The sequence below is a fragment of the Corythoichthys intestinalis genome, chromosome 1 (genome assembly GCF_030265065.1).
Source record: "Corythoichthys intestinalis isolate RoL2023-P3 chromosome 1, ASM3026506v1, whole genome shotgun sequence".
NCBI lineage: Eukaryota > Metazoa > Chordata > Actinopteri > Syngnathiformes > Syngnathidae > Corythoichthys > Corythoichthys intestinalis.
In genome coordinates this window covers 73258609-73281348 of record NC_080395.1, presented here as the reverse complement: position 1 = coordinate 73281348, position 22740 = coordinate 73258609, and the positions used below count along the sequence as shown (strand labels likewise).

Sequence of the window (22740 nt, the reverse complement as noted above, 5' to 3'; positions counted from 1 at the left end):
CGCATCACTGTTTGATGGCTTGGTAAACCCAGGGATGTGGAGGGGGCAGGCACAGGATGTTTAGTTATACTGTTTTGTTGCTTAGCAGGCAGACACAGCACTCTCAGTTGTATTGTATTGTAGCCTACATGGGACAATAGATGGAAATTGTTTATATTGTGTCACATCACATTACGGTCAAATTAAATTTAAATGTCCATCTCAAATTAAATAATTTGAAAATTTACACTGTCATTGCTTGCAAAGCGTTATAAGTACTGCATGTATTTTCGTGACAAGCCGGTGGCAGGGGTGTGTGTGTGTGTGTGTGTGTGTGGGGGGGGGGGGGGGGGGGGGGGCTATAATGGTCTCTTGTCCCCAGGCCCCTGCAAGTCTGTTGCCAGCCCTGTTCTGAACCACTCACATTTTTTTTTTTTTTAAATTGTCGAATCGCTTCTGTCTGCTGGTGGGAGCTGATGAAATGCTCAGTCCTGCATAGCACCTCCCCTACACTAACATGTGTACTGTTCATTAGCAGTGGAAACCTCTTAGTACCTCACGATACAATATGATACGATGCAATTGGCGATACAAGGCTCACGATAATGATGATCTCACAATATATTCTACAAAACAACTACTGAACATAAAAACTAGCTATTGTCATCCTACTGCTGTGAATTGGAATGAATTCATCACTAGGAGGCATCCAATCTTTACAAAAAGGGTGGCAGTGAATGAATATTTTTTTCATCCATCTTCCAACCCTCCCAGTTCTAATGGATTTAACGTTAATATTGCCGTCATTGGCAGCCATTGTCACAGACATTATTTTAATGGAAGATTTTGGTAGCAACCTGTTGGCTCCTTTTTTTTCAAACAGCGACATTTTTATAAAACAATGTATCGATTCTGGGTGGGAGCATATTGAAAACTTTTTGGGGCGACAAAGTATTGCAGTATATCACCTTTTCGATGTATTGTCACATCCATACTGTTCATCTACTCCCTCACTGCAGAGCTCCCCCACCACTAAAGAGAAGTATTAGCTAACATGACAGCTAACGTTTTTAGATCTGTGTTACTTTTCAAAATACAGACTAATTAACATCGTATTTTGATAAAAATATTAGAAAGGTTTGTAAATGCACAAATTGGTGCAGCTTTCTGTATTTTAGTCACTCACCCACAGCTGGTTTCTAGTAGACTCTCCCCGACCTGCAGAGATGCCATGCCAAAGTCTGCTATCCTGATGTTGTTCTTTTCATCTAATAATAGATTTTCTGGCTTCAAGTCTCGGTGGCTGGACAAGAGGGCAAGAAATTCAAGAAAGGGTTATACAGTGGGCTCTTTGAAAAAAAGAAGATAAAAGAAAGAAATGGTCTTTTCTGGTCCAAACAAGTTCAAATGAACTTCGACCGCCTAATACAGGGGTCGGCATTGGACAAAAAAAAAAAAAAAATGTCTGGATTAAAAGCCTTAAGTAAGCCTAGTAATAAAGGCAACACATGCTGTATGTATCTGTATTAGCTATATTAGCCTACTATCAAAATGACTAAGTCGACTAAAAATACATAATGGGCCTTCATGATTTAATGTTTATTTTCCCTGCAGTGCATCCAACGCACCACGTGACTAGTCTGTTGTATGATGCCCTCAAGTTTAACTTCATTACAATATTAATGAATTGTTTAATTGCTTTTATGAAATTATAGAAATGCAATAAAGAAATCCTGTTTTGAATGTCATTTATATTTTGAGGTTTTGAAAAACAACAAAATTGCGCTTACACTAGCTCACTGTCTAGCTAGGACTTAGCTCCACGTCTTGGTGAGGACACTACAATGACGTATAATTCATGATTTTGGATAGGTATTTTGAGATTTAGGGGGTATTTATGGGTACTAAATTTCGACCTACGCGGATAATTCGTCTTACATCGCCGGCATAGGAACGGAACTTGTTTGTAACCCGGGGACTACCAGTACAATGATTTGCAAATCATGTTCAACTTAGATTGAATTAAAAAATGCAAAGACATTATATTTAATGTTCAAACTGATAAACGTAATTGTATTTAGCAAATACTCGTTCACTTCAAATTTAATGGCTGCAGCATATTAGAAAAGAGCTAATTTTCAATGCCAAATTTGCTTTCCTTAAACCTGATAACGATTTTTTTTGGCACTGTATTTGGGGTTTTTATCAGTTGTCAGTCAATCAGCAAAACTAAATAAACACTTAAAATACTGTACGTCAGTCTTATGTCATGAATGAATATAATAAACAAGTGTAATTTTTGAATGGAATTTCTTAAATATAGTATTAGTATTACTCACAGGCTATGAAAAGGACTGAACGGAGTAGGTTCCAAACTAGAGTAGAAAGCTGGGAAAGATGGCCAAGAAATTACCACAATAGAACCAAAATTCAATGTGGTTTGTGAAGCATGTATTTATGTATATAATGTATGTATTACATTTTTTATTACATTTACAGCTTTTACGGGGTAAATGCAACACACCATATGGAGTGGCTGTGGCAAAAGTCCAAGGCTGATATGATCTGTCGGAAGAATTTTCGTGCTTCTTTCGGTGTTAACCGGCCCTTCTTCACTAGGTAGTCGAAAAGCTCTCCGCCGGACACATGCTCTAGCACCAGGTACCTGAAAAATGTAGAGATAATGAAGTTTAAAAATGGTTCAAATCGCATATTTGCTTTAGCTGTAAAAAAATTTGAGTGTACTTCTTCATTGCGTTCACAATTGCATTCATGCAATAGTGAGTACTAATATCAAAATGTAAGTAAACAGCAAGTGAAACTTTTTGAAACAAGTCAATGCATTTCATATGTACTGAATGTAACTAAAATGATTTTATGTTGACTGAATATAAATAAAAGTTAAGTTTTTTTTAGCACGCTACAAAATTTTCCAGACTATAAACCCAACTTTTTTAGATGGGCCTTTGACTAATGCAGGGTTACCGCCAAAAAACGGGAACTTTAGATATCAAATATTTTTTTCTTCCTTCTTGGGTATTGTCATGTACAGTACTATTTAAAAAGGGAACATACAGTACTATTTAAAAAGGGAACAAACGCCAAAAGTCTTTTTGAAAGATTTGCCTTTGTTTTGCATTCTATGACACTTTTTTTGTTTTGACTTACACTCCGGCTCGACTTACGTGGTCATTTACGTTAAGGGGGATCCATACTTAAGAAACATAATTATTCCTATGATAGAATACGCGATTTCATGTATGTCATTGTTTGAAAAAAGTTTACATTTCAAAAAGACAAAAAGATTCAGAAGCCATTAAATATTAGTTGTGTCTATTGAAAATAGATCACTAGAGGAGTAAATGTTTAATATGAAATTAGAGATGTCCCGATCCGATATTTGGATACTGAAATAGTCGTTTATTTAAACCTGAGAGGCTTTTTATACAATTATTGTAACTCATGCACGAAACATTAAAAGCATCTAATAGCTTGGGGGGTTTGTGGGATTTTCCACTGAGGTTGTTGGTGTGTTTTGCTTTTTTAAGACAGTTTACAATATTATTTGCACGTTTTACCGACTGACTATGCCATTTCTGTTTGTTATTTATAATGTTTTGTGTTTGTCACTGAATGAACAGGTCAGTTTCTTGTTACCAACCGTTGTGTGTTATTCAAACTCACCTAATTCAGCTGGCTAGTTGTTATCAAGAGTACTAAAACCCTTTTCAACATGAGTCTGACAACTAAGTAAGGAGGCTATATAACTTTAAACTTTAACACATGCTCAGATAGGCCGGTATCGATATCGGCCAGTATCGGTATTGGATCGGAAGTGCAAAACAATATCGGTATCGGATCGGAAGTGCAAAAACCTGGATCGGGACATCCCTATATGAAATAGGTATCAGCAAAATACAGTCCCTACAGTGTATTTTGATTGCATCATACTGTATTTCAGTAACTCATACCTGTCAAGTTGTACGGTTTCGGTGTAATTTGTACACGTGAGCACTGATTTTTAAATGTGTACTCCGTACGTTCAAAATCTATGAGGGGCCGTACAAGACATTTTTCATTCTGGCCCTCTCACACACATACATTCTCCTTTCACATACATATATATTCACTCTCACACACATATATTCTCCTCTCACGTTCATATATATTCTCCTCTCACATTTATACAGTGGGGAGAACAAGTATTTGATACACTGCCAATGGGTTTTCCCATTGGCAGTGTATCAAATACTTGTTCTCCCCACTGTATATTTTCACTCTCACATTCATACATTTTCACTCTCACTTTCATACATTTTTACTTTCACATTCACACATTTTCACTCTCACATTCATACATTTTTACTTTCACATTCATTCATTTTCACTCTCATATTCATATATTTTCACTCTCACATTCATATATTTTCACTCTCACATTCATACATTTTTACTTTCACATTCATTCATTTTCACTCTCATATTCATATATTTTCACTCTCATATTGATACATTTTTACTCTCACGTTCATACATTTCCACTCTGTGTGTGTATGTATGTAGAAAGAAAATGTAAGTAAATTAGAGAAGAATATATCGGTATAAGAGTGAATATATATCTGTGTGAGGGGAGAATATATGTATGTGTGAGTGAAAGTACCTTCAAGTCAAACTGAATTGCGAGCTGAAGTGCCATGAAGTGCAGCCATCAAAAGACATGATTAAAATTGCCAAAAGCTACATACAATTATCACAAAAGTCACTGTTAAATTTAAGTAATCATGATGTAGCTGAAGATATCGATTGTTCTTTGATTGCGCCAGGTTATATGTGACAATATTACCAATGAATTCATATTATTTAAAAAATTTAGTTTTGGTTTTGTTTCATAGTGCACGCTATATAAAACGTTGTAAGATTTGTCACCAATTTGTAAAGGCATACGTCACTATTTGTAAGATCGCCAACAGCCTCGGGTTGACAGGTATGGTCACTACTGAATGCAAATTTCAGAGAAAATACTAAACCCCTTAGCATTTGTGTGTGCTCAGGGTTTAAAATGTTTTACGTTTTACCTCTATTTGTCTCAGAGACAGTAGTCATCTTTATTGACTGTGTTCAGATGTCGTTTTCTTGACATCTTGATTTATTATCAGATTAGTATATCTGCTCGACCGTTTACTAGTCACAGCTATTTAAATTAGAAATGCCTTGGAATGTGATTTGTGAGTGTGTGTTGTCTAGGGTAAACTGTTTGCATCCCTGTCTCCACAACATTAAGAGAGCATATTCCTGCTCTATTTGACAGTGGTGCCCTGATAAATTATACAACAACACATTAAACCAAGCCAATGGAGCATAACCATGATACACAGTAGATTAATGTATGCAATAAAATGTACAGTATGTCATTGTAGTCTTCAAGTTACTGTATATATATGCTACAAATTATTCAATGACTTGGGCAGTCCTGGAATGCTAGGCAGTAAAAACACAGCGTTACTTTACTGAGTAGAATGGTCAACTGTGTATGTATGTGTGTCACAAACTTGTTATGACTTAATCTTGATTAATAACATTTCATTTGCACACCACATGTCCCCAAAATATATGTTAGAAAAAATGTTTGAATACATTTTAGTAAACAACTAAATCAATCACATATATTGGTAACACTTAACAAATGCATTAAATCAGATTTACGTACATATGAAAGATTATTAAATACATTGGATATACGGTTACAAAACGTAAAGTGCCATTGTAGAACCTTTTTTACCCCACAATTTTGCCAAGTGGTAATAAATAAATAAATAAACAAACAAACATGAAGTTCAAAATGTTCTTCTTTCATTAGGAAATATAACTGTTCTTTTTTTAAATGCTTATAACATCAAGTACCTTGAGGAAAAATTATTTTGTACATTACGAGCATGTACTTTGATGTACTTATAAGTACTTAAAAATGGTAATTGTAACAGTAATAAAAACAAATTATAGAAAATTAAACTGAAAAATAAAACTAATAATTCTAGAGAGAAAGATTCTATAGAAAATTAATACGAAATAAAAATAAATCTAAAACTGAAATGGGATTATTTCAATAAATTCCTACCCATTTTAGAAATTTAAAAAAAATCTTAAATTTTGAATTCTAAATGAAATTGTTATTCATAATTTTTTTTTTTTTTAATTTGATTTGATTTATTCTTATTTTTATGGTGATTTTAGCTCTATCCCCCTCCAATTTAAATGTCAATACTTTTATTTATTATAATTATATATATATATATATACATATATATATATATATATATATATATATATATATATATATATATATATATATATATATATATATATATATATATATATATATATACACACACACACACACACACACACATACTTATATATGTGTGAGTGCCGGCGCGTGGCGTGCGTGGGTGTGCGTGGGCGTGCGTATGTTTACTGTGCCAATAATGTTAATTTTACTTACAGATATTTCTTGTTTTCGTAGACGTCATGCAGTTTTAATACATGAGGATGTTCTATAAGTTTCAGAATGGCTATCTCCCGTTCAACCTAGACAAGAAAAAAGACAAAAAAATTAAATTAGATTTAAAACATGCCTACATTGTTGCCTTATATTGTAAATGCTTGGACTTGATTTTACTCACATTTTTGAAGGTTATTATTTATAAGATTTCCCACAAAAAAAAACTAGCACTAGTAGGCACATGGCAATGACAAGATATTGCATTGAAGCACAAGAGAATGTACAAACTTAATTAAACAACTGAGCAAAAATCAGTCAAAATCAGAATTTCACCATCAGCCATGTTGGTTATTTCGGTTACACATTCATTTTCTCACTCTACAGAAATCGTTTTAAAATCAACTGCAAAAAAAGAACTGGGCAAACTCTTGGTGACATCCTCTATAGCTTTAGTTGGCATCCATTTTTTCCCCACTACTATTTAGGGCCATTAGATGTTTTCCCGTCGACGCTGGTGAAGCCCACAGAAAAAAGTGAAATGCAACACTCATTTGCCACTCCAAATCAGCCCCCCCCCCAAAAAAAAAAAAAAAATAGTGAACATCTTGCCGGAATATATTTCCATTTACTCACATATAGTCATACATATTTGTTCATGTCCTTTCTATGACAGTCTTCAAAAGTAGACACAAAAGTAGCTGCTCTCTTTTCTGTAAATATTTGAACTCTCCTCCTCAAAATCATGATAACAGGACATTAATTTTTTTTTTTTTTTACTTTTCACCCCCAATAATTTTCCATTGTGTCGACTCTGGCTATATTTGCCAAAATTCCCGAAGAAAACCCGCACAAGAAATGTAATCATGTTGTCCAAATGTTTTATTGCGATCACTATCTGCAATAAAAGAGAACGACATACTATTTTTTTTTTTTATGTACACATTTTGTTTTATTTCCTTGTAACAACAAAGTCTGCATCAGCCCATCTGCATTCAGGATATGTAATATAATTTGTAATTTCACCTCATTTTGGTCCCTCAACTGGCCGGTGTATCAATCTATACGTCTCGTCAACACAGGCTGACAGGATGTTATCATCTTGTCCACGAATGATCAACGAAGTGATAATAACAATCATACAATCTCATCTATGTCGTGCTGAATCCATTTTTAGAGATTCCGTGGGTTTCTCTGGCTTTATTTCGCAGTCTTAACTTCGTTAACACACTCCTAACTTCAACTGCAACTCATAGTTTTTTTTTTTTTTCTAAACCGGATGTTCGAAGCAGATATTGTCCAAGATGGGGCCGCCCATATTTCGCTCAGGAAACTTGTCTTTGGTGCAAAACACTCAGGTGATTTGAAGTTCAGCTCTGAGACAACCAATTTGGCCAAATTTCAAAATTGTCCGATATTCACGTGTGATCATCATAAATCTTAATTTTCTGGGGGAATAGAAATTTTTAACAGGAGCGCATTTAAAAAAAAAAAAAAAAAAAAAAAATTAAACAGCAAAACCCTAACTGGAGGTGAGAGCACGCGAGAGCAGAATTAAAGACGCCATGATTTTAACGAGATATTATCGCGTACTTACCTCTTTTTGATCCATAAACTCCAAGAAGCATGTATCACTGAGTGTCAAGAACCAGCTGTGAATGGCCACAGCCAGATTTTTGGGGGATTTTATGGGTGAAACATGGTAATATAACAAGGGTCACGGCGCAGAAATCACAGACATCAAGGAGTGGTCGAGATGTTCATTTTCATGTATTTACCCTTTTAAAGGTTTTTTTTTTCCAATTTTTCTTTGTTTGGCTCGATTATTTATCATCTAAAATATTGGGGAAAATTTGACAGTGACAAAAAAATACAATTAAACGATAGTTATGAGGTAGATATTCGTGACTGTTTTACAGACGCCAATTTTTTCATTGTGATGTAATGTGCGAGTAAATAATTTTTTTAAGTCGTTTTTTTTTTTTTTTAAACTAAATATTAGAAATCCATTAACTCATTCACTCCCAGCCATTTTCACCAGAGCAAGGCCCTTCGCTCCCGGCCTTTTTTCTGGATTTTGACTGATTTTGCAAGGCCCACAGCCCACTGTTCTATTGCTATATAAACATGGAACCCGCCAAAAGAAAGATTAGACTCTCTTCTTCCTGCAGAAAAAAAAGTAAGTTCATATCTTTTTCCATTCTTTAGAAATAAGCATTAGAAAATAGCTTAGTTTGAGCAATTTTCCAATTTCTGATGAAAAAACGGAGAAAATAAGCTTTTTGTAAACGCATCCATTTCAAACATAACTTTGACTTTAACAAAGCTATTTTTTTGCATTAGTTACATCCCAAACGTTTGAATAATGTTTTCCTTTTACAAAATATCATGAACAACCAGATAAATAGACCTTTTGATGGCAAAGTAACAATTTATTCACACATGAGCGATAACTGTCGGCAAGATGACGCCGTTGTCACCACGTCAGCCGTGTAAACTTTTTCCTCATCGTTGTCTGTCTCACAAAGATGGATTATTTTTGCGTTTCTGCGGGGTCTGCTCAGCCAGCCGCTGCACTGGGGGTCCCACTTGTTTTGCTCGGTTGTCCAGCGCCTGGCCTCCCACGCAACCTCTCGGTTGTTTTCTTCGGTCGGAGCGCCGCCTGGCATCATGCCGCCAGTGCTCCGACCATGCTGCCCGGCCGTTCATTGCTGTTGAATCGGGTTGCCTGGTTTTGCAAAATGCGCTACTGCCCTCCAGTGGCCAGTTTTATTGCTTTAAAATGGGTTTGGAGCTTTGTTCTTTGTTTCTCAGATAGAGCGGAAGCTACATACTGTATGCTTCTTATATAAAAAATAATTTTAAAAAACCGCAAAAGACGTATAAATACGTTTTTGGGACAATGAAGCATTTAAAAATTGAACGTATTTATACGTTTCTGGGAGCAAATGAGTTAATGATTGTAAGCTAAAAATGACAGACATTTCGAATAATAAATACGATTACTTACCCTGTTTTTATGGCTAGGTTGAAACAAAGCGGTGCGTGACGTCTGTAAACGTCCGTTTTCCCCTGGAAAACGGACGTTTACAGACAGAATTAAAAATTGGTTGGGGACTTAATGTGCCATGAATGTGCTATGGCATCATATAGACTTATAGTTCTATCAAACACAACAGTTCTTTTGGCTTAAAATACAGCAGTTTCTTTTAAAGAGGGGTGCAAGAGCAGAAACTGCTTTTTCAGCCTTGTCCGTGTTTTCCACCCTATTGATTTTGGGGCATTTCAGGGTCACTTCCTATTGATTTGAGGGGAATTTCAGGGTCACTTCCTGTTGATTTAGGAGCATTATGGGGTCACTTCCTGTAGATATTGGGTCACTTGAATAGAAGTTTTTGTGCTAGTGAAATGAATGGCGAATGGGGCCATTGGAAATGAATGCAAAATTTTGGCCATTAGAAATTAATGGGTATGTATTTGGCAAATTTTGGCCTAACAGCACATTTTTCGCAAAAACTGGATAGGACTTGTGTGCTCCTTAGGGCCCTGAATATTTATTTATGAATAATTTAATTTTGAAAAAGTGTAGGATGAGTAGCGTTTTCAAATTTTATTTTATTTTTTTCAAATGGTTCTTTCATTCATCAATTAGTCGAGGTCACTGCTACACAATGAGCTTGAGTTGTGCAAACATTACCCGACTGTCTGAGGCAGATAAACTAAGTGAAAATATTATTTCTTTGATTGGAAACACAACAGTGTTCTCCAATTACAGTACCCCACATGTTGATGCTTTTTGTTCAAAGGCAGACATTCTGTGTAAATTCAATGAATATTAATGATTGCAAAGCATTCGTTCCCCTCGTGATCGATGCAGAGTTGACTTCAATTTAAAATACATTAGCATAATTATACACTTTAACCACACATTAAGAAGACTATTGTATAGCATGTAAGAAAAAACTGCCTTAAAATTGGCCCTTTGTGCATGTGATATGTAAACAAAAGCCTTGCTATATAATTATTCAGCTGAACAGCAAATGCCACAACATCCAACAATAACCCTTCTGGATACACAAAAAGATAAGAAGAAATAATTAAATGAAAAGGATGATGAAAAACCAAAGTAACCACAAAAAGAAAGGTTGCGTTGAGTAAATTTAACTTCAAGCTCATTACAGTATGAAAAACATGATTTTTTTTTTTTTTTGTTGTAATATAAAGATTGGAACATTTATAACAATTGTGTTCAACATTTCTTTTAAATGCAAACACAAAAGTTTTGTTTGTGAATTTATTTACGGAGTTTGTCATCCTTTCGTAGTTTAGAGCAGGGGTCCCCAACCTTTTTTGCACCACAGATCAGTGTTCTGACAAATTTTGCAACCCATCAAAAATTGCAACTATGCAGTTCTGCGCATGCGCGTAACGTTAAAAAATGGCCGCGAATGCAGAGATTCCAAAGTAAACACTACAAACTTTCTTTAAAGAAAGGAATTTTAACTTATGTTTGATCATGGACAGACATGTAGAAAAGTTCTCCTCAGATACATCCTGCCATGTTAGCTGCACACAACAACTGCTCACCGCTCTCTCACCGTTAACGATTTGGCCGTGTCGTTAACCATTAAATAAGAAGCCCGCTTCACAAAGATACGATGTTGGAAATTGTAGCAAGGTTTTCATTGATCTCGTAGCGATGCCTTGCATTCAAGTAGGGAGCCGCCCACCTCAAGAGGAGCTATTCACAAACACACACACTCAGCGATCTAATGCCTGATTTCTTTTGAAAAAGTATGATCGCTGTATGATAGCATACAAACAGGAAGGATTGTCTCAGGAGTGATTTGTTCGAGGATTCAAGGTAATTATTATATTTTTCGTACCATGCATGCATTTTGAAACGTCAAAAAAAATCAATGGGAGAACTTAGCCGCTACTGCACTGGCATCATATTTCGCAATATATATGTAAAATAAATGCTAACAGTACGATATTTTGCTTTTAACAAGAATCGAGACTTTTTTGCATCCATATCTATACAGAATTCGGGGATTTACGCATTTATTCACATGAATTTTCACCGGGAAAAGCTCTGTTTATATCAGGCGGCCGCTAGCTACATTAATTAATAGACTAGCATTGTACTTCGACATATTTATGTAAAATAAATGCTAACTGCACGTTTTTTTTTTTTTTTTTGGCTTTTAACCAAGAATCGAGACTGTTTTACGTCCATATCCATGAAGAATTCACAGATTTAAGCATTTATTCACAAGATTTTTTTACGAAAAAAGCTCTTTGTCTGTAATTCCACTCGATCAGCTACAGTATGACGGCCTCGCCAACAATGCAGGCCCCCTATTTATTGGCCCCGAGCCCCGTGTCCCGTCAATACATTATGAAGTCTATGAGCAGGCATTAAAATAGAGGTAACGACAAAGAAGCCGACGACAGTGAAGAGAAAGGAAAGTGAAAATGTCCAAATGTGTGGACGCATTTCAAGCTGGAGACCAGGGCGAACACAGTATAATGTATTCATGGTAAGACAGCGCTTGCATAACATTCTCCCGTCCAGCCCGGCCGACACTTCCGCACGCCCGGCTGGACCCCGCGACCGATGACCGCCCCCGAAACCCGGGCGCCACCACGCGACCAACCCGCCTAGCCCCCAATCCACTGAAGGTACTCAGTTTACTCCGAGTGCGGAGGAGCAATAATCGGGTCAAGGTAAAATTAAGTTAACGTAGCGCTAATAAATGAGATTAACGTTACTGTACCTTGCTAACGTAATGTTAGCCCTGCGGAGGGCTAGGTTTCTATTAATTATGACGACAGTTGATGCACGGATAACATGTCTTTCATTCAGGCTTTGTTTAATCTGTAAAAACACTGCGCTGTAGAGTGGTGAGGGTGTTGAAATAAAAACATAATAAAGCTAACGGTCAATTTTAGCTCAGTAGTCATTTCAGGATAACTAACCAAGTAGCACTGGTCCCTAATGTGCTCCAATACAGCAGGCATCATACATTTATTTGAACACTGCAAAAACTCTAAATCCTATCAGGACTTACAATTTAGACTTAAACTTAAAATTTAACTAGAATTTGACACAGATGGAAATTCAATTGAAACACGTGGGAAAAACACAACTTTTAAGTGATGTGTTGTATCAAGCGTAATGACATTTTTAGGTAAGAAATATGATTTTTTTTAAGTAAAGTAAGCAGTAAATTTGTTGTTTTGTATTTTCTAGTGAAGGTGAGATGCAATTGTTGGCTGTTTTCAACAATGTAAATCTAAAATAAAGGCATTGACTGCCTAAAAATGGCTCAATAGTAGGTGAAATGTCTTTTTTCTCATGTACAGTTGTACCTCTACATCCGAAGTTAATTCGTTCCAGGACCTTGTTTGTAAGTCGAAATGGTCGTATGTCGAGTAGGATTTTCCCATAACAATGCATTATAATTCCATGAATTCGTTCCACAGCCCAAAAACCTATACTAAATCCTTAATAAATACGGCTTGTACTTTTACAAATGGCAATTACACATAGCAAAACAAATAAATTAAATAAATAAAAATAATAATAATAACGTAACGAATCGGGTTCTAATGTGGCGTATGTGTTTTGCATGCTGTGACAGAGACGTGAAAGAGAAAGAAAGGTGCGGTAGAGATACTAACTTTCTCTTTTAATGTTTTGTTGTTGGCGTCAACTGCGGCCGACAGTAAGCCTGTTGTGTTGCACAAGTTCTAAAATAAATGCTTAAAAACATGACAAAGCTGGTGATTACTTTGGCGATATTACCACAATAATAATTGTCACATTAAAGCCTGAGTTATGCTCCTGCGTTGCGGTGACGGCGAAGTGACTACGGCGTCAATAAGCATTTGATAGTTCTGCGGTGAGGGAACCCGTTGCTCTGTAATTCACCGCCAAGCCACTAGAGGGGTGTGGCGTTGTGTTTCTACGGTTTTGGGGCACGCTTGTCGGCTTCCTCTATTTTAACGGAGAAAAAAATAAATAACCAATGCAAGATGGAATGCTTGAATGAGGAACTTCAGCTCATCAACATTGAATAAATGTTGATCATACAAATGTTGAGGTACAGGTGACGCAGAAGACGATTTCGAAGCAGTCCGTCCAACTTTTGATGCTGCACAGAGAGTTCTAGCCTCGGGTGGAAACCAGCAAGCTGTGGTGGCTAGCTTCAAACTGTGCACTGCGTCCAGCGTTTTGTCCGAGGTCTGCAAAGTCCTCCAGCCCGATTTGTTTGCCATGTCTTACAACCAGCCAGTGGGAAGCCATAGCAGATTTCTGGCAGCGAGGGAGCTTCCCAAACTGCGTTGGAAACCTTGATGGTAAACACATTATCATATAAGCACCGAGGCACTCTTAATCAGTGATGATGTATTGAGTATGAACTGTCTGTTGTTAAAAATTAAACATCAAAACAACTATTTTGACACCTAACCTGTGCTTTATTCTTCATATACTTGAAGTGTGCCAGGGAAATAAGTCACAGACTCACAGCAAACATATGTACACAATAAATGATGAAGTACACCAACCAAAAATACGACATAGTGATAAAAAGCTGGCAGTTTTTGGCCGATTGGGTCACCGCTTCATGTGGCCATTCGATTCCGAACACACACATACTTGTCTCGGTGGTTCTTCCATTTTTCTTATACAGTTGCTGGCTGAGCTCCAGCCCCGTATTTTCAGCAATCTCCTCCCACGAATTGCTTGCCATTTGGCAATCTTCATATTGTCTTGACGAGACATTATAGAAGTTGTCGTACTTGCTCTTCGTTGATACTCTCGTTGGCTTGGTCCATTTATGTGTGTAGCAAAATAATGTTTGACAATGGCGGTGATTTCGCGCTGAACCAGAAACAACAGTCTGAGCGGACCAATCACAGTCCATCTCCCCCACGTCACATGCGTTGAAGTCAGAAAATTGGGAAGGAACACGAAAGGCTACGGTGGAGGGTCGTAAATCGGGTCTTCCTTGACGGCGCAGGTCTGATGCGGAAGCATAACTCGGCCTTTAGACTGGCGAACGGAGGTCGAAGGAGGACCGTTGAGATCGTAGACATTCTATGACTGTATTGTCGAGCCAGTTCACGGATGAGCACAGAACGCTCATCAGCGTCACCTTTTTCTTTGTTTCACCACTTGCACTAACCTTCTTTGAACCTGTGTTGATTTCTCTCACAACAAAATCCGCCGTGCGTCTGTCTTGCGGCAGAACAAAGAAACTGCGACGCTGTCGTAAATCGTATTTTGAGCACGTCGTCGGATGTCGAAAAGATTGTGTGTTAAAGCAATCGTATGTTAAGGTACCACGTAAATTTTTAATTGCTCTTTGCCTACCAAATTTTTTTTACCCAATTACTCTGTTAATTGATGGAATTTTCAGTAAAATACTCGATTACTAAAATATTTGATAGCTGCAGCTCTACTGTCGATTGAAGTTCCCTGAGCTGTGTTCTTCCTTCTCCCACCAATGCTGCCAGATGCATGGTAGCTGGCTCTTAATGAATGATGAAGCTAGATTCAAGTTCCAAAGCTTGGCTTCCAAATCCCTATTTAATTGAAACATAATACAGAGCTGAGGGCACAAGGAGTGATAAATTGGAACATCCGATCTCTCATCCAAGTGCCATCTGTTGGTATGATAGTTGGGTGATGCAGTCCAAGAGTGAATAAATGAGTCACGTTCCTATGCTGGCGATGTAACCGAATTTCTGCTTATGTGGGATTTCACTATTTGATTGTATGTTATTTATTTATGACGTCAATTTGTTCTGCGATCCACTGGAAGGAAGTTGCTACTTTAATCTCTTTGGAGGATGAAAAAATGACAAAGTATATTCAATTCTATTCCAGGAGTAGACAATAAGGGAAATTAGCCACTGGCCGAAGTTCACTGGCCACACTATCAAACCACTTGCACAGGTCAACATGTCAGTTATTGATCCCAGTAATCCCGAAAAAGGACCATTTGCTTGAATAACATTTTTTTTTTTTTTTTTTTTTGCGGTAGATTGAATGAAAAGTGCAGCAAAACGGTGCAAAATCATGAATCTAGTGCAAATAATCCTATTCCCAATTCCATAATCATACAGTATATACAGTGCTTGCCAAAAGTATTGGCACCCCTGCAATTTTGACAGATAATGCTCAATTTCTCCCACAAAATGATTGCAATTACATACATATACATATACATACATACAGTACCTGTAACTTACTTGTGGCACATAACAGGTGGTGGCAATAAAAATAAATAAAATAAATCACAAGTGCAGCCAGTTAAAACGGATTAAATTTGACTCAACCTCTGTCCTGTGTCCTTGTGTGTACCACATTGAGCATGGAGAAAGAAGACCAAACAATTGTCTGAGGACTTGAGAAACAAAATTGTGAGGAAGCATGGGCAATCTCAAGGCTACAAGTCCATCTCCAAAGACCTGAATGTTCCTGTGTCTACCGTGTGCAGTGTGATCTACAAGTTTAAAGTCCATTGCACTGTGGCTAACCTCCCTAGATGTGGACTGAAAAGAAAAACTGACGAGAGATTTCAACGAAAGATTGTGCGGATGGTGAATAAAGAACCTCGACTACCATCCAAACAAGTTCGAGCTGTTCTGCAGTCCGAGGGTACAACAGTGTAAACCCGTACTATCCTTCGGCGTCTGAATGAAAAGGGACTCTATGGTACGATACCCAGGAAGACCCCACTTCTGACCCAGAGACATAAAAAAGCCAGGCTGGAGTTTGACAAAACTTACCTGAGAAAGCCAAAAACATTATGGAAGGATGTTCTCCGGTCAGACGAGAAAAAAGTAGAGCTTTTTGGGGAAAGACAGCAACATAGAGTCTACAGGGAAAAAAAAACGAGGCCTTCAAAGAAAAAAGCACAGTCCCCAAAGTCAAACATGGCGGAGGTTCCCTGATGTTTTGGGGTTGCTTTGCTACTTCTGGCACTGGACTGCTTGACCGTGTGCATGGCATTATGAAGTCTGAAGACTACCAACAAATTTTGCAGCATAATGTAGGGCCCGGTGTGAGAAAGCTGGGTCTCCCTCAGAGGTCATGGGTCTTCCACCAGGACAATGACCCAAAGCACACTTCAAAAATCACTAGAAAATGGTTTGAGAGAAAGCACTACAGACTTCTAAAGTGGCCAGCAATCAGTCCAGACCAGAATCCAATAGAACAACTGTCAAGAGATCTGAAAATGGCAGTTTGGAGACGGCACCTTTCTCATCAAATCTCGAACACCTGGAGCAGTTGACCAAAGAAGAATGGTCTAAAATTCCAGCAGAGCATTGTCAGAAACTCATTGATGGATACCGGAAGCAGATGTTCGCAGTTGTTTTGTCTAAAGGTTGTGCTACCAAGGATTAGACTGAGGGTGCCAATAGTTAAAAACAAAAACAAAAAAATTCATTCTCTTTTGTGTTTTTTCATTGCAAGCAAAATAAATGAAGATATTATTATCAAAGCATTTGTGATTGCAATCATTTTCTGGGAGAAATTGAGCATTATCTGACACAATTGCAGGGGTGCCAACACTTTTGGCCAGCACTGTAATGTATAAGTTAGAAAAAAACAAAAAACGTAGAATAACTCGAGCAGCCGGTGGAGTGCTGTCATCCCACACAGATTTTGAGTCCATTGGTCACATGATCATGACGTTTTTGCGCAAAAATGATGTAGCATCTCTTTGAGACATGCTAAAGTTAGCATCGCCATGTTAGCATTTCATTAAGCATATATAGTTTTTTTTTTAGTTTCACTCTGATTCAATGTTGTCAGCGTGACTTTCAGTCTAAAAGAGGTCAACAAAAAGATGTTGGACGCTCAATTCCTGGCTCTTGAAAAGGAGTTTGGCTTCCTGTTTATCTATGTTAACGCTTGGAAGTCTAACACATAGAGAGAACCGTACACGAACAACCCAATCAGAAACATGACTAAACTCAAATCAACTACACTAACCTCTGGAAGTCTTCGCCGGCTCAGTTGTTGCGACAATTGTGGCAAAAATTTAGAAGTCAAAGAGATGACTAAAGCGATTATGACCAACGATTTTCAAGCTAAACCGTCGTCATGACGCTATTATTTTACTGTACTGATTTATTGTAGTCACGTGGATGAATTATTACAAGTTACGTTCATACCAAAGATTTCATACTCCTTAATTTTTTTCTCGAGCTTACTTGTCTGCACATGTGGGCATTGATCTGCACACCTCACAATAAACCTAGTTTTTTTGTCTCATCGTACCCGAGCCAATTCCAGCGATCTTGCGACTGGGGCTGAAACTTTCTCTCACTTTTCTTTTCATATTGGATATCGGTTTCTCTTAACCAGGGGTGAAAGTGGGCCAGAACGGTCAGGAACGCAGTTCCAGTATAAAATTCAGGGCCAGGACACAGTTCCAGTATAAGATTCAAGGCTGGAATGCTGTTCCGATATAAGATTCAGGGCCAGAATGCTGTTCCGGTACACGGTGCTTTGATTCCGAAAATATGACAGCAACTGTCAAAACGCTATGTAAGAAAAAAAAAAGGTAAATGTTTACATTAACTTCAATTTTAATATACAGTGGGGCAAATAAGCATTTAGTCAACCACTAATTGTGCACGTTCTCCCACTTTAAAATATTAGGGAGGCCTGTAATTGTCAACATGGGTAAACCTCAACCATGAGAGACAGAATGTGGAAAAATAAAAAAACTGAAAATCACATTGTTTTATTTTTAAAGAATTTATTTGCAAATCACGTCTGGCCTTGCAGGATTTGAGTCCCTGGCGGCACATTGTGTTACTGATAGTAGCCTATGTTACTGTGGTCGCAGCTCTCTGTAGGTCATTCACTAGGTCCCCCCGTGTGGTTCTGGGATTTTTGCTCACCGTTCTTGTTATCATTTTGACGCCACGGGGTGAGATCTTGCATGGAGCCCCAGATCGAGGGAGATTATCAGTGGTCTTGTATGTCTTCCATTTTCTAATAATTGATTCCACAGTTGATTTCTTTACACCAAGCGAAGAGTGAAGACTTACAGAAAACGTTTGACCTCCGTTATTGCCAACAAAGGGTACATAACAAAGTATTGAGATGAACTTTTGGTATTGACCAAATACTTATTTTCCATGTTTTGCAGATAAATTCTTTAAAAATCAAACAATGTGATTTTCTGTTTTTTTTTTCCCCACATTGTCTCTCATCGTTGAGGTTTACCCATGTTGACAATTACAGGCCTCTCTAATCTTTTCAAGTAGGAGAACTTGCACAATTGGTGGTTGACTAAATACTTATTTTTCCCACTGTATATCCTATGTTCTTAAGTAGTTAAAATTGAAATTTGGCATTTAGTATGTGAGGAAATGAGGGAAAATAAAAATTAAGAGATGGAGGTTGGGGTCATTGCTGTTTTTGTTAACTTTTATTTTGCAAATCATTGAAAAAAATACAATTTTGAATGGGAAATTAGTAAATAAAATTTCTGGCTCCGTGGCGACCTTCATGTCGGGGAGTTCCGGCAAGAAATTCTAGCCACTTTCACTCCTGCTCTTAACTCCTCCAGTGACTTTCTCTTTCTTGAGTGGTATTTTCCCCGGTGCTTAGCCAGGTGCTGGGGCTTTCAGAAATAAAGTGTGTCGTCCTGTAGTATAACGTTAGATAGGTACTGAGATACTGACAATCAATCAGTTGCTGTAATCAGATTGTGCGCGTTCACGTGGGAGCAAGCGAGTGAACGAGGTGTGTTTTTTAGTCGAGGACGCATTATTTTTACTGGCCCCATCGAGCCAGTTGTGGGAGCATTCTGGTGGCCCTGACGGTCTTAAAAATACACCCAAGCCATCGGGCCATTTCTATTGTCTACCCCTGTATTATATTCTAAAGTCGAAATTTACATCTAAATATTTTGTTTAATAAAACTAGGTTGTGAGAGGTACTCTGACTTTTGGCGAACACAAAACTAACAGCTTTTGGCAAAATATTAGCAGATTTAAGTAATATTATGAGAAAGAAGTCGTAAAATTAAAGTTAAAGTCGTTCTATAACTCTAGCGTCTACTAGGACAACGGCAACTTTGTTAGGTTTTTCAATGGTTTTCAATGGTTTATTTGCAACTGAAAGTACAGACCACAATTACTTGAGGCAGTAGCAGATGGCGGCAAACCAAAACTCAACAAAAACTCAAGACTTATTTTGTCTAGTTTTAGTCAGCGTTTGCTAGAAATGTTTTCATCCGTAAAATTAAATGATTTTACTCCGAAAATAAACAAATAAAGGTTTCCAACTATTTTGAATGAACATTGACAGACGAGCACATATTGTAGCATCTATCTACAAGAACAACGCCAATTTGGTGATAATACACACTCAGCAGAAAAACAATACATTATTTTCAATGAAATATACCAACCTTGACGCCACAAACTGTATGTAAAAAAAAAAGTTAAGAGACGCTCTCCGTTAGCATTAGCCTAATGCTAATGCAAACGTGAATGGTATGCTAACGCTACGAGCATAGACTTCATAATGCTATTGACGGGGCAGATCGGTTATGCAATGCGCCTCGCCTTCAAGTAGGGGGCCGCCGCATCAAGAGGAGCTATTCACAAACACGCACGCAGCAATCTAACACCAAATTTCTGTTGAAAAAGTACGAAAGCTGTACCACATACAAACAGGAAGGCTTGTCTCAGGAGTGATTTGTTCGAGGATTCAAGGTAATTGTTACATTTTTCGTACCATGAAAAAAAATCAAAAATAAAAAAAATGAATGGAAGAATTTAGCTGCATTTAACAGCATTGGCACCATAGTTCGCAATATTTACGTAAAATAAATGCTAACGGCACAGTTTTGTTGCTTTTAACCATGAATCAAGACTGTTTTAAGCATTTATTTACAAGACTTTTCACTGGAAAAGCTTTGTTTACATAAGGCGGCCACTACCTATATTCACTGATAGACTAGCATTGTACTTCGACATATTTACGTAACACCAATGCTAACTGCACGTTTTTTTTTGCTTTTAACCAACAATCGAGACTGTTTTACGTCCATATCTATAAAGAATTCCTGCAATGCAGTCCCCCTACTAGTATTTATCGGCCCCACGCGCCGTGTCACATCAATGCATTATGAAGTCTATGCTACTAGTTACATTTACTGTGGATGATCTCTCAGCACAGACCTTTAAAAGGCTAAAGCAACATTGCATATTGTCTCTGGCCAGGAAAACAAACCTTACCATGTGTGCAAGCCTAAAAGGAGACTGGAGACGACACAATGGTGAGTCGGGACGTGGGGAAGCACACGAGTGACACAACCAGACACTGCTACGAAGCAGACTAACTACAGATAAAACTCACACATTGTGAAAAGCTGAGGGAAACCATTGGACGTTTTCATCTTGTTCTTGTTTCGTTAGACAAAAACTGGCATTCATCTCGTTATGTTTTAGTCTTCCAAAATGCCGTTTTTAGCTCGAACATGTTTTTAGCTCGTTAGCGTTTTTTCATTGTCATGAAAAAAGTATTTTCGCTCTCGTCATCGTTGCCGAAATCAAGATTAGTGTACGCAACTGTGGCCACTACTGACTAACGGTAGGACCCCAGAAGAACCCTGCAGCAGCTTGAAAGCAGGCTGCTAAGGGAAGCTTCAGGATTGCCTGTTTTGTAAATGTTATGATTTTTTTTTATCTTGCATGAGAGAAAATGCAATGTTAATTTAGTTTTTTCAAGGTGTTTGCTGAGTAACCCTTACGCTCTATATGTAACTCATAGCGTTAGCGTAGTTTTGGCATGAGCATTAGGATTAGCATGGTGAGCATCCTCTTAAACTCTCACTTGTTTACATCTTGTTGTGGCGTCCCTGTGGGTTTAAATATTTGAAAAAAATGTACTGTTTTTGCTGAGTGTCTATAATCATAAAAAGAAGTGCTGCGTTCGTTGGTTTGGTAGTCTCACGTCATCATTGTAAATTTGAAGCTGTAGAAGCAATTATTTAAAAAGTAATAATAAAAGTATATCGGCTTACAAAATCGTCTTTGGATATGGGCAATTGGCTGAAATTTTTTTTTAGATATCGGTATTGGCATCGGCATTTTAAAATCCCAAATCGGTCTACTTCTAAATTAGACAGCTTTAAATTAAGCAGGACAGATACTTATATATATATATATATATATATATATATATATATGTTTTTTTTTTTCCTTGTTTGAAATGAAAATATATACATTGCTGATCACTCTTGTTTTCCCATGTGCTTCTGTCACTCAAATAGGCACATAATTTTTTCAGGTTTGAGTCAAATAGTTTTAATAAAATAATATTTTTTTTACATACAAAAAAAACCTCAAGGGTGAAGGTGATTGGGTCGGCCGGCAATGAGGTGCCCCTTATTTGTTTTCCCAGGGAGTTGCCAACCCTAGGTACACCCCTAGTTCAAGAGTTTTAAAACACCAGGGGAAATGCTAATATTCCATCATTTATCCATAAACGCATGCCTTTTGGATTAATATCATGACACTTCGTGTAATTACACACATCGCAAACCATGAAAATGATAGAAATTTGCATCGATTGTCAAGCTAAAACGACCGGCGCCCGAGATCCGCGAAATCTAGCATATTGTGTGCGTGACGTCACAACTAGGAAACACCCGGCTCAGTGCTTGGGTCCTGACAAAGTACTGAATGGCGGCGATGATGGCGGACAGTTTTGTTTCTAGTTGCAGCGACGAATCTGACGTAACGAACGTTCGTCTAATGGTGACGAGGAGAGTTATGAACCTTCCTTTGGTGTTTTAGGTTATCAATTTGAGCCCAAACAAAAGCAAATGCAGCCCAATGAAACGATTATTGAGGGGAGCAATCACACTGGTGAAACACCGGCAACAGATCGTGTGGGGAAACTCCGAATGGTTTGTTTTGCATTTCTTTTTGTGAAGCTGATACTCCGTGACCGCAAAATATAGTAATGTATAGAATAATTATCATTTATTGTGCTATCATAGGTTTTCGCTCTGCCAACAGACACGAATATGAATGGGATTATAGGATTTGTTGTATATATTTTACGAGCGATAATTTATACATGTGTCCAGTCCTATATCCAATGCGTGATATGTTTTTTATTATAAAAGAATACTCACTTTGGCCATTTCGAGCTTGGCTGCTCCCCTCCTTTGCTTTGCCTGGGGTGGTGGGGTGGTCTCATCAGTGTCAGT

General features: G+C 37.6%; 1 protein-coding gene across 6 annotated transcripts in view; it reads right to left on the bottom strand.

Moving 5' to 3' along the window:
• Positions 1-22740, bottom strand: part of LOC130917518 (serine/threonine-protein kinase BRSK2-like) — a 288068-nt gene that overhangs the window by 172356 nt on the left and 92972 nt on the right. For all 6 annotated transcript variants that reach the window (XM_057839011.1, XM_057839021.1, XM_057839049.1 and 3 more), the window contains exons 3-5: positions 6479-6564; positions 2504-2644; positions 1166-1282 (exon numbers count right to left, since the gene is read on the bottom strand). In XM_057839011.1, coding sequence (XP_057694994.1) covers positions 1166-1282; positions 2504-2644; positions 6479-6564 — 344 coding nt within the window. The remainder of the gene's footprint in view (positions 1-1165; positions 1283-2503; positions 2645-6478; positions 6565-22740) is intronic.